Source organism: Heptranchias perlo, chromosome 43 (genome assembly GCF_035084215.1).
Source record: "Heptranchias perlo isolate sHepPer1 chromosome 43, sHepPer1.hap1, whole genome shotgun sequence".
Classification (NCBI taxonomy): Eukaryota; Metazoa; Chordata; class Chondrichthyes; order Hexanchiformes; family Hexanchidae; genus Heptranchias; species Heptranchias perlo.
Window position 1 is genome coordinate 3,336,641 of NC_090367.1, and position 13,112 is coordinate 3,349,752.

Sequence of the window (13,112 nt, forward strand, 5' to 3'; positions counted from 1 at the left end):
TTTGACCCTCAGTCACAGGCCTCACTCCGGGGCCTACGTTTGACCCTCAGTTGCAGGCCTCACTCCGGGGCCTACGTTTGACCCTCAGTGACAGGCCTCACTCCGGGGCCTACGTTTGACCCTCAGTCACAGGCCTCACTCTGGGGCCTATGTTTGACCCTCAGTGACAGGCCTCACTCCGGGGCCTACGTTTGACCATCAGTTGCAGGCCTCACTCCGGGGCCTACGTTTGACCCTCAGTGACAGGCCTCACTCCGGGGCCTACGTTTGACCCTCAGTTGCAGGCCTCACTCCGGGGCCTACGTTTGACCCTCAGTTGCAGGCCTCACTCTGGGGCCTACGTTTGACCCTCAGTCACAGGCCTCACTCCGGGGCCTACGTTTGACCCTCAGTGACAGGCCTCACTCCGGGGCCTACGTTTGACCCTCAGTGACAGGCCTCACTCCGGGGCTTACGTTTGACCCTCAGTCACAGGCCTCACTCCGGGGCCTACGTTTGACCCTCAGTCACAGGCCTCACTCTGGGGCCTACGTTTGACCCTCAGTCACAGGCCTCACTCCGGGGCCTACGTTTGACCCTCAGTGACAGGCCTCACTCTGGGGCCTACGTTTGACCCTCAGTGACAGGCCTCACTCCGGGGCCTACGTTTGACCCTCAGTGACAGGCCTCACTCCGGGGCCTACGTTTGACCCTCAGTGACAGGCCTCACTCCGGGGCTTACGTTTGACCCTCAGTCACAGGCCTCACTCTGGGGCCTACGTTTGACCCTCAGTCACAGGCCTCACTCCGGGGCCTACGTTTGACCCTCAGTGACAGGCCTCACTCCGGGGCCTACGTTTGACCCTCAGTCACAGGCCTCACTCCGGGGCCTACGTTTGACCCTCAGTCACAGGCCTCACTCTGGGGCCTACGTTTGACCCTCAGTGACAGGCCTCACTCTGGGGCCTACGTTTGACCCTCAGTTGCAGGCCTCACTCTGGGGCCTACGTTTGACCCTCAGTCACAGGCCTCACTCTGGGGCCTACGTTTGACCCTCAGTGACAGGCCTCACTCCGGGGCTTACGTTTGACCCTCAGTGACAGGCCTCACTCTGGGGCCTACGTTTGACCCTCAGTCACAGGCCTCACTCCGGGGCCTACGTTTGACCCTCAGTGACAGGCCTCACTCCGGGGCCTACGTTTGACCCTCAGTGACAGGCCTCACTCCGGGGCCTACGTTTGACCCTCAGTCACAGGCCTCACTCTGGGGCCTACGTTTGACCCTCAGTGACAGGCCTCACTCTGGGGCCTACGTTTGACCCTCAGTTGCAGGCCTCACTCTGGGGCCTACGTTTGACCCTCAGTCACAGGCCTCACTCCGGGGCCTACGTTTGACCCTCAGTGACAGGCCTCACTCCGGGGCTTACGTTTGACCCTCAGTTGCAGGCCTCACTCTGGGGCCTACGTTTGACCCTCAGTGACAGGCCTCACTCCGGGGCTTACGTTTGACCCTCAGTTGCAGGCCTCACTCTGGGGCCTACGTTTGACCCTCAGTCACAGGCCTCACTCCGGGGCCTACGTTTGACCCTCAGTTGCAGGCCTCACTCCGGGGCCTACGTTTGACCCTCAGTTACAGGCCTCACTCCGGGGCCTACGTTTGACCATCAGTTGCAGGCCTCACTCTGGAGCCTACGTTTGACCATCAGTCACAGGCCTCACTCCGGGGCCTACGTTTGACCCTCAGTGACAGGCCTCACTCCGGGGCCTACGTTTGACCCTCAGTGACAGGCCTCACTCCGGGGCCTACGTTTGACCCTCAGTGACAGGCCTCACTCCGGGGCCTACGTTTGACCCTCAGTGACAGGCCTCACTCCGGGGCCTACGTTTGACCCTCAGTGACAGGCCTCACTCCGGGGCTTACGTTTGACCCTCAGTTGCAGGCCTCACTCTGGGGCCTACGTTTGACCCTCAGTTGCAGGCCTCACTCTGGGGCCTACGTTTGACCCTCAGTCACAGGCCTCACTCCGTGGCCTACGTTTGACCCTCAGTTGCAGGCCTCACTCCGGGGCCTACGTTTGACCCTCAGTCACAGGCCTCACTCCGGGGCCTACGTTTGACCCTCAGTGACAGGCCTCACTCCGGGGCCTACGTTTGACCCTCAGTGACAGGCCTCACTCCGGGGCCTACGTTTGACCCTCAGTGACAGGCCTCACTCCGGGGCCTACGTTTGACCCTCAGTGACAGGCCTCACTCCGGGGCCTACGTTTGACCCTCAGTGACAGGCCTCACTCCGGGGCCTACGTTTGACCCTCAGTGACAGGCCACCAGCGCTCGTCCCACTTTGTTTATCCTCCATCCTGGTTCTGATTCGCCTCTGACCATACCCTGTTGTTGACTTTCCTTCAGATATTAATGAGTGCAGTGAAGGGCGCCTGTGCGCCAATGGCCGCTGTTTAAACACAGAGGGTTCCTTCCAGTGTCGCTGTAACCCTGGCTACCGCCTGTCCAGTCATCAAACCTCCTGTGAAGGTAACTGACCCCCACTTCTATACATCTTTGAGGAATCACTGATGAAGGATCCACAGAGCAGGAGACCACCACCAAGAACAACAACCTGCATTTATATAGCGCCTTTAACCTAGTAAAACGTCCCAGGGCGCTTCTCAGGAGCGATAATCGAACAAAATTTGACACCGAGCCACATGAGGAGATGTTAGGACAGGCGACCAAAAGCTCGGTCAAAGAGGGAGGTTTTAAGGAGCGTCTTTAAAGGAGGAGAGAGAGAGGCGGAAAGGTTTAGGGAGGGAATTCCAGAGCTTAGGGCCCAGGCGGCTGAAGGCACGGCCGCCAATGGTGGAGCGATGGAAATCGGGGGGTGCGCAAGAGGCCAGAATTGGAGGAGCGCAGAGATCTCGGAGGGTTGTAGGGGGCTGGAGGAGGTTACAGAGATAGGGAGGGGGGGGTGCGAGGGGCCACGGAGGGGATTTGAAAACAAGGATGAGGATTTTAAGATCGAGGCGTTGCTGGACCGGGAGCCGATGTAGGTCAGCGAGCTCAGGGGGGGTGATGGGTGAACGGGACTCGGTGCGAGTTAGGATACGGGGCGGGGGGGGGAGGGGGGGCAGGGTTTTGGATGTGCTGAAGTTTGTGGAGGGGTTAAATGAACAAGCCGTAGTTTGTTGAGACCAAGCTCGGGTCTTTCCATCGCGTAGGTCGTAGGAGGGAGGAGAGACCGGGAGAGGGGAGGAGTTCCACTGTGTTGAGGCGCTGGCAAAGAATGAGTGAGAGCGGGAGATGGAACAAAGAGTCGCGGTTTCAGCACAGGGAGGGCGTAGGGAGGAGGAAGAGTGTGTCGGACAGGGGATTTGGGACTTAGAAGAACAAGAGAGGAGAGTTCAGATACGCACTGACCGGAGAAGCATCGACAAAATAGAGAGAGAGATACAAGAAAGGTTCACTGATCCGAAAGAGAGAAGTCAGGCAGAGTTTAAACACCAAATGAAGATTAAATGGGTGGGGAGAGTCTACGATAGGGGAGAGTGTACACGGGCTGTGGGAGGAGATTAAATGGGTGGGGAGAGTCCGTGATAGGGGAGAGTGTACACGGGCTGTGGGAGGAGATTAAATGGGTGGGGAGAGTCTACGATAGGGGAGAGTGTACATGGGCTGTGGGGGGAGATTAAATGGGTGGGGAGAGTCTACGATAGGGGAGAGTGTACACGGGCTGTGGGGGGAGATTAAATGGGTGGGGAGAGTCCGTGATAGGGGAGAGTGTACATGGGCTGTGGGGGGAGATTAAATGGGTGGGGAGAGTCTACGATAGGGGAGAGTGTACATGGGCTGTGGGGGGAGATTAAATGGGTGGGGAGAGTCCGTGATAGGGGAGAGTGTACACGGGCTGTGGGGGAGATTAAATGGGTGGGGAGAGTCCGTGATAGGGGAGAGTGTACACGGGCTGTGGGGGGAGATTAAATGGGTGGGGAGAGTCCATGATAGGGGAGAGTGGACACGGGCTGTGGGGGAGATTAAATGAGTGGGGAGAGTCTACGATAGGGGAGAGTGTACACGGGCTGTGGGAGGAGATTAAATGGGTGGGGAGAGTCCGTGATAGGGGAGAGTGTACACGGGCTGTGGGAGGAGATTAAATGGGTGGGGAGAGTCCGTGATAGGGGAGAGTGTACATGGGCTGTGGGGGGAGATTAAATGGGTGGGGAGAGTCTACGATAGGGGAGAGTGTACATGGGCTGTGGGGGGAGATTAAATGGGTGGGGAGAGTCTACGATAGGGGAGAGTGTACACGGGCTGTGGGGGGAGATTAAATGGGTGGGGAGAGTCCGTGATAGGGGAGAGTGTACACGGGCTGTGGGGGGAGATTAAATGGGTGGGGAGAGTCTGTGATCGGGGAGAGTGTACATGGGCTGTGGGGGGAGATTAAATGGGTGGGGAGAGTCTACGATAGGGGAGAGTGTACATGGGCTGTGGGGGGAGATTAAATGGGTGGGGAGAGTCTACGATAGGGGAGAGTGTACACGGGCTGTGGGGGGAGATTAAATGGGTGGGGAGAGTCCGTGATAGGGGAGAGTGTACATGGGCTGTGGGGGGAGATTAAATGGGTGGGGAGAGTCTACGATAGGGGAGAGTGTACACGGGCTGTGGGAGGAGATTAAATGGGTGGGGAGAGTCCGTGATAGGGGAGAGTGTACATGGGCTGTGGGGGGAGATTAAATGGGTGGGGAGAGTCTACGATAGGGGAGAGTGTACATGGGCTGTGGGGGGAGATTAAATGGGTGGGGAGAGTCCGTGATAGGGGAGAGTGTACACGGGCTGTGGGGGGAGATTAAATGGGTGGGGAGAGTCCGTGATAGGGGAGAGTGTACACGGGCTGTGGGGGGAGATTAAATGGGTGGGGAGAGTCTACGATAGGGGAGAGTGTACACGGGCTGTGGGGGAGATTAAATGGGTGGGGAGAGTCCGTGATAGGGGAGAGTGTACACGGGCTGTGGGAGGAGATTAAATGGGTGGGGAGAGTCCGTGATAGGGGAGAGTGTACACGGGCTGTGGGAGGAGATTAAATGGGTGGGGAGAGTCCGTGATAGGGGAGAGTGTACATGGGCTGTGGGGGGAGATTAAATGGGTGGGGAGAGTCTACGATAGGGGAGAGTGTACATGGGCTGTGGGGGGAGATTAAATGGGTGGGGAGAGTCTACGATAGGGGAGAGTGTACACGGGCTGTGGGGGGAGATTAAATGGGTGGGGAGAGTCCGTGATAGGGGAGAGTGTACATGGGCTGTGGGGGGAGATTAAATGGGTGGGGAGAGTCTACGATAGGGGAGAGTGTACATGGGCTGTGGGGGGAGATTAAATGGGTGGGGAGAGTCTACGATAGGGGAGAGTGTACACGGGCTGTGGGGGGAGATTAAATGGGTGGGGAGAGTCCGTGATAGGGGAGAGTGTACATGGGCTGTGGGGGGAGATTAAATGGGTGGGGAGAGTCTACGATAGGGGAGAGTGTACACGGGCTGTGGGAGGAGATTAAATGGGTGGGGAGAGTCCGTGATAGGGGAGAGTGTACATGGGCTGTGGGGGGAGATTAAATGGGTGGGGAGAGTCTACGATAGGGGAGAGTGTACATGGGCTGTGGGGGGAGATTAAATGGGTGGGGAGAGTCCGTGATAGGGGAGAGTGTACACGGGCTGTGGGGGGAGATTAAATGGGTGGGGAGAGTCCGTGATAGGGGAGAGTGTACACGGGCTGTGGGGGGAGATTAAATGGGTGGGGAGAGTCTACGATAGGGGAGAGTGTACACGGGCTGTGGGGGGAGATTAAATGGGTGGGGAGAGTCTGTGATAGGGGAGAGTGTACATGGGCTGTGGGAGGAGATTAAATGGGTGGGGAGAGTCTGTGATAGGGGAGAGTGTACATGGGGTTTGGGGGGAGATTAAATGGGTGGGGAGAGTCCATGGTCGGGGAGAGTGTACACGGGCTGTGGGAGGAGATTAAATGGGTGGGGAGAGTCTGTGATAGGGGAGAGTGTACATGGGTTTGGGGGGAGAGGCACGAGAGGCGAAATGATCTTTTCTCTCTCCATGTTTGCATGTGTTGAATTGAAGACCACATTAATTGCTGTGAATCAGCCTGTGGTTCGTGTAATGAGGGAACGGGGAGCAGGCTGTGAGATTTGACTGAGGATCCCGTGTTTTGCCAGTGTTTATGGTGCCGCTGATCCTTCTCGTCTCCCGCAGATATCAGCGAATGTCTGGAGCTGCCGGGTGTCTGCACCAATGGGGATTGTGTCAATCTCCCAGGATCCTTCACATGTCAGTGTCACCCGGGCTACCAACTGATCGATGGGACCAGGTGTAAAGGTAATAACGGAGGGAGAGTGTGAACAGTACACGGGGTCAGGGACCTGTCCACCCCCACACCCCCCACTGGAACACTGATATACCCCACACCCCTCACTGGAACACCGATATACCCCACACCCCTCACTGGAACACTGATATACCCCACACCCCCCACTGGAACACCGATATACCCCACACCCCCCACTGGAACACTGATATACCCCACACCCCTCACTGTAACACTGATATACCCCACACCCCTCACTGTAACACTGATATACCCCACACCCCTCACTGTAACACTGATATACCCCACACCCCTCACTGTAACACCGATATACCCCACACCCCCCACTGGAACACTGATATACCCCACACCCCTCACTGTAACGCTGATATACCCCACACCCCTCACTGTAACACTGATATACCCCACACCCCTCACTGTAACACTGATATACCCCACACCCCTCACTGTAACACTGATATAACCCACACCCCTCACTGTAACACTGATATACCCCACACCCCTCACTGTAACACCGATATAACCCACACCCCTCACTGTAACACTGATATACCCCCACACCCCCCACTGGAACACTGATATAACCCACACCCCTCACTGTAACACTGATATACCCCACACCCCTCACTGTAACACTGATATACCCCACACCCCTCACTGTAACACTGATATACCCCACACCCCTCACTGGAACACTGATATACCCCACACCCCCCACTGGAACACTGATATACCCCACACCCCTCACTGTAACACTGATATACCCCACACCCCTCACTGGAACACTGATATACCCCACACCCCCCACTGGAACACTGATATACCCCACACCCCTCACTGTAACACTGATATACCCCACACCCTTCACTGTAACACTGATATACCCCACACCCCTCACTGGAACACTGATATACCCCACACCCCCCACTGGAACACTGATATACCCCACACCCCTCACTGTAACACTGATATACCCCACACCCCTCACTGTAACACTGATATACCCCACACCCCTCACTGTAACACTGATATACCCCACACCCCTCACTGGAACACTGATATACCCCACACCCCTCACTGGAACACTGATATACCCCACACCCCTCACTGTAACACTGATATACCCCACACCCCTCACTGTAACACTGATATAACCAACACCCCTCACTGGAACACTGATATACCCCACACCCCCCACTGGAACACTGATATACCCCACACCCCGCACTGTAACACTGATATACCCCACACCCCTCACTGTAACACTGATATAACCCACACCCCTCACTGGAACACTGATATACCCCACACCCCGCACTGTAACACTGATATACCCCACACCACTCACTGTAACACTGATATACCCCACACCCCTCACTGTAACACTGATATACCCCACACCCCTCACTGGAACACTGATATACCCCACACCCCCACTGGAACACTGATATACCCCACACCCCTCACTGGAACACTGATATAACCCACACCCCTCACTGTAACACTGATATAACCCACACCCCTCACTGTAACACTGATATACCCCACACCCCTCACTGTAACACTGATATACCCCACACCCCTCACTGTAACACTGATATACCCCACACCCCTCACTGTAACACTGATATACCCCACACCCCTCACTGTAACACTGATATACCCCACACCCCTCACTGTAACACTGATATACCCCACACCCCTCACTGTAACACTGATATAACCCACACCCCTCACTGTAACACTGATATACCCCACACCCCTCACTGTAACACTGATATACCCCACACCCCTCACTGTAACACCGATATACCCCACACCCCTCACTGTAACACCGATATACCCCACACCCCTCACTGTAACACCGATATACCCCACACCCCTCACTGTAACACTGATATACCCCACACCCCTCACTGTAACACTGATATACCCCACACCCCTCACTGTAACACTGATATACCCCACACCCCCCACTGTAACACTGATATACCCCACACCCCTCACTGTAACACTGATATACCCCACACCCCTCACTGTAACACTGATATAACCCACACCCCTCACTGTAACACTGATATACCCCACACCCCTCACTGTAACACTGATATACCCCACACCCCTCACTGTAACACTGATATACCCCACACCCCTCACTGTAACACCGATATACCCCACACCCCTCACTGTAACACCGATATACCCCACACCCCTCACTGTAAAACTGATATACCCCACACCCCTCACTGTAACACTGATATACCCCACACCCCTCACTGTAACACTGATATACCCCACACCCCCCACTGTAACACTGATATACCCCACACCCCTCACTGTAACGCTGATATACCCCACACCCCGCACTGTAACACTGATATACCCCACACCCCTCACTGTAACACTGATATACCCCACACCCCTCACTGTAACACAGATATACCCCACACCCCTCACTGTAACACTGATATACCCCACACCCCTCACTGTAACACTGATATACCCCACACCCCTCACTGTAACACTGATATACCCCACACCCCTCACTGTAACACAGATATACCCCACACCCCTCACTGTAACACTGATATACCCCACACCCCTCACTGTAACACAGATATACCCCACACCCCTCACTGTAACACTGATATACCCCACACCCCTCACTGTAACACTGATATACCCCACACCCCTCACTGTAACACTGATATACCCCACACCCCTCACTGTAACACTGATATACCCCACACCCCTCACTGTAACACTGATATACCCCACACCCCTCACTGTAACACTGATATACCCCACACCCCTCACTGTAACACTGATATACCCCACACCCCTCACTGTAACACTGATATACCCCACACCCCTCACTGTAACACTGATATACCCCACACCCCTCACTGGAACACTGATATACCCCACACCCCTCACTGGAACACTGATATACCCCACACCCCTCACTGTAACACTGATATACCCCACACCCCTCACTGTAACACTGATATACCCCACACCCCTCACTGTAACACTGATATACCCCACACCCCTCACTGTAACACTGATATACCCCACACCCCTCACTGTAACACTGATATACCCCACACCCCTCACTGTAACACTGATATACCCCACACCCCTCACTGTAACACTGATATACCCCACACCCCTCACTGGAACACTGATATACCCCACACCCCTCACTGGAACACTGATATACCCCACACCCCTCACTGGAACACTCCCTGACCATGCTCCATTACTGAGATGGACTCAATACAGACCTAACCTGGCTCCGTTTATGTTATAATCATTACCCATTGGTGGGGCCACAGTGCGGGTGAACAGCATGGCCTTTGGCTTTGGTCAGTTGCTGAGAAGGACAGAGTGGGGCCTCACTGTGACAGAGCTGGAGGGAGGGGGGTTGGGGATGAGTTTGTCGGGAGGCTGGGGCCAAACCCTCCTGCTACCTTCCCATCTCCAATCACAGCTCATCAGCTGAGCAAAGGTCCCACTGGTGCTCTGTCCACTGGTGCTCTGTCCACTGGTGCTCTGTCCACAGGTGCTCTGTCCACAGGTGCTCTGCCCACAGGTGCTCTGCCCACAGGTGTCCTGTCCACTGGTGTCCTGTCCACTGGTGTCCTGTCCACTGGTGCTCTGTCCACTGGTGTCCTGTCCACAGGTGTCCTGTCCACTGGTGCTCTGTCCACAGGTGCTCTGTCCACGGGTGTCCTGTCCACTGGTGTCCTGTCCACAGGTGCTCTGTCCACTGGTGTCCTGTCCACTGGTGTCCTGTCCACTGGTGCTCTGTCCACAGGTGCTCTGTCCACAGGTGTTCTGTCCACTGGTGCTCTGTCCACTGGTGTCCTGTCCACTGGTGTCCTGTCCACAGGTGCTCTGTCCACAGGTGCTCTGTCCACAGGTGCTCTGTCCAAGGGTGTCCTGTCCACTGGTGTCCTGTCCACTGGTGCTCTGTCCACTGGTGTCCTGTCCACAGGTGTCCTGTCCACAGGTGCTCTGTCCACAGGTGCTCTGTCCACTGGTGTCCTGTCCACAGGTGTCCTGTCCACAGGTGCTCTGTCCACTGGTGTCCTGTCCACTGGTGTCCTGTCCACTGGTGCTCTGTCCACTGGTGTCCTGTCCACAGGTGTCCTGTCCACAGGTGCTCTGTCCACTGGTGCTCTGTCCACAGGTGTCCTGTCCACAGGTGCTCTGTCCACTGGTGTCCTGTCCACTGGTGTCCTGTCCACAGGTGTCCTGTCCACAGGTGCTCTGTCCACTGGTGTCCTGTCCACAGGTGTCCTGTCCACAGGTGCTCTGTCCACAGGTGCTCTGTCCACTGGTGTCCTGTCCACAGGTGCTCTGTCCACTGGTGTCCTGTCCACTGGTGCTCTGTCCACAGGTGCTCTGTCCACTGGTGCTCTGTCCACAGGTGCTCTGTCCACAGGTGCTCTGTCCACAGGTGCTCTGTCCACAGGTGCTCTGTCCACTGGTGTCCTGTCCACAGGTGTCCTGTCCACAGGTGCTCTGTCCACTGGTGCTCTGTCCACAGGTGTCCTGTCCACAGGTGCTCTGTCCACTGGTGTCCTGTCCACTGGTGTCCTGTCCACAGGTGTCCTGTCCACTGGTGTCCTGTCCACTGGTGTCCTGTCCACTGGTGTCCTGTCCACAGGTGTCCTGTCCACAGGTGCTCTGTCCACAGGTGCTCTGTCCACTGGTGTCCTGTCCACAGGTGCTCTGTCCACTGGTGTCCTGTCCACTGGTGCTCTGTCCACAGGTGCTCTGTCCACTGGTGCTCTGTCCACAGGTGCTCTGTCCACTGGTGTCCTGTCCACTGGTGTCCTGTCCACAGGTGTCCTGTCCACAGGTGCTCTGTCCACAGGTGCTCTGTCCACAGGTGTCCTGTAGTGGGTTGTTCAGCTGCTCGCAGCACAGTCTTGTTGAGGGGAAAGTTGACTTCTTGAAAAGCTCCTTTACTTTGCACAGATATTGACGAATGTTCCCTGAACCGCTCGCTCTGTATCCCGAATGGCGCCTGTGAGAACAGAGAAGGCTCCTTCTCCTGCGTCTGCGACACCGGCTACATCCTGTCGCTGGACAAGTACACCTGTGAAGGTCAGTAAGGCCAATGGAGTCGAGTGAGCAGGTCGAGGGCAATGGGCATCAGCAGGTGGTTAGATGGGTATTGGTGGGGAGGGGTTAGTGGAACCCCTGAACCCCTGAATCTACAATAGAACGAGGAATGATAAAACAATACAGCACAGCCTCAGTGTGCCAGTCTACAAATCCTGGAGCAGGTCTCCAAACTCCCAACCTTCAGCCCCCTCACATCTCTCAGAAACATCTCAATTAATACTTTGGAATGGAGTCAATTTGCACACAGCAAGATCCCACAAACTGCAGTGACATAAACCACCAGTTAATCTGTTTTGGAGGGAGGAATGTGGGCCCAGGACCCCGGGGAGAACTCCCCCCTGCTCTTCTTCCAATAGTGGCCCTGGGATCTTTTCCATCCACCTGAACAGGCAAATGGGGTTTAGTGTCTTCTCCGAACGACGGCATCTCCGACAGTGCGGCGCTCCCTCAGTACTGACCCTCCGACAGTGCGGCGCTCCCTCAGTACCGACCCTCCGACAGTGCGGCGCTCCCTCAGTGCCGACCCTCCGACAGTGCAGCGCTCCCTCAGTACCGACCCTCCGACAGTGCGGCGCTCCCTCAGTACTGACCCTCCGACAGTGCGGCGCTCCCTCAGTACTGACCCTCCGACAGTGCGGCGCTCCCTCAGTACCGACCCTCCGACAGTGCGGCGCTCCCTCAGTACCGACCCTCCGACAGTGCGGCGCTCCCTCAGTACTGACCCTCCGACAGTGCGGTGCTCCCTCAGTACTGACCCTCCGACAGTGCGGCGCTCCCTCAGTACTGACCCTCCGACAGTGCGGCGCTCCCTCAGTACTGACCCTCCGACAGTGCGGCGCTCCCTCAGTACTGACCCTCCGACAGTGCGGCGCTCCCTCAGTACTGACCCTCCGACAGTGCGGCGCTCCCTCAGTACTGACCCTCCGACAGTGCGGCACTCCCTCAGTACCGACCCTCCGACAGTGCGACGCTCCCTCAGTACTGACCCTCCGACACTGCGGCGCTCCCTCAGTACTGACCCTCCGACAGTGCGGCGCTCCCTCAGTACTGACCCTCCGACAGTGCGGCGCTCCCTCAGTACTGACCCTCCGACAGTGCGGCGCTCCCTCAGTACCGACCCTCCGACAGTGCGGCGCTCCCTCAGTACTGGCAGTGGGGAGTGTCGGCCTGGATTACGGGGCTCGAGTCTCTGGAGTGGGGGCTCGAACCCACGACCTTCTGACTCAGAGGCGAGCGAGAGACACTGAGCCACGGCTGGCAAAGAATCTTTTAGCCTGAAGGATTCCGGATGAAGTATTATTAAAAATCTGGGAAACAGGCCCGGGAGATTTAAACAGGTTAGCATTAATAACATTACGTATAATGTACAGCACAGAAACAGGCCATTCAGCCCATCTGGTCTATCCCGGTGTTTATGCTCCACACGAGCCTCCTCCCTCTCCCTCTTCATCTCACCCTATCACCATATCCTTCTATTCCTTTCTCCCTCATCTGTTTATCGAGCTTCCCCTTAAATGTCTCTGTTATTCACCTCAACTACTCCTTGTGGGAGCGAGTTCCACATTCTCACCACTCTCTGGGTAAAGAAGTTTCTCCTGAATTCCCGATTGGATTTATTAA

General features: G+C 56.2%; 1 protein-coding gene across 1 annotated transcript in view; it reads left to right on the forward strand.

Annotated features, from left to right (window-relative positions):
- LOC137306334 (latent-transforming growth factor beta-binding protein 3-like) overlaps positions 1-13,112 on the forward strand; it is a 160,959-nt gene that overhangs the window by 137,504 nt on the left and 10,343 nt on the right. The window contains exons 17-19 of the mRNA XM_067975482.1: positions 2,385-2,507; positions 6,221-6,343; positions 11,343-11,475. Of these exons, the coding sequence (XP_067831583.1) occupies positions 2,385-2,507; positions 6,221-6,343; positions 11,343-11,475 (379 nt within the window). The remainder of the gene's footprint in view (positions 1-2,384; positions 2,508-6,220; positions 6,344-11,342; positions 11,476-13,112) is intronic.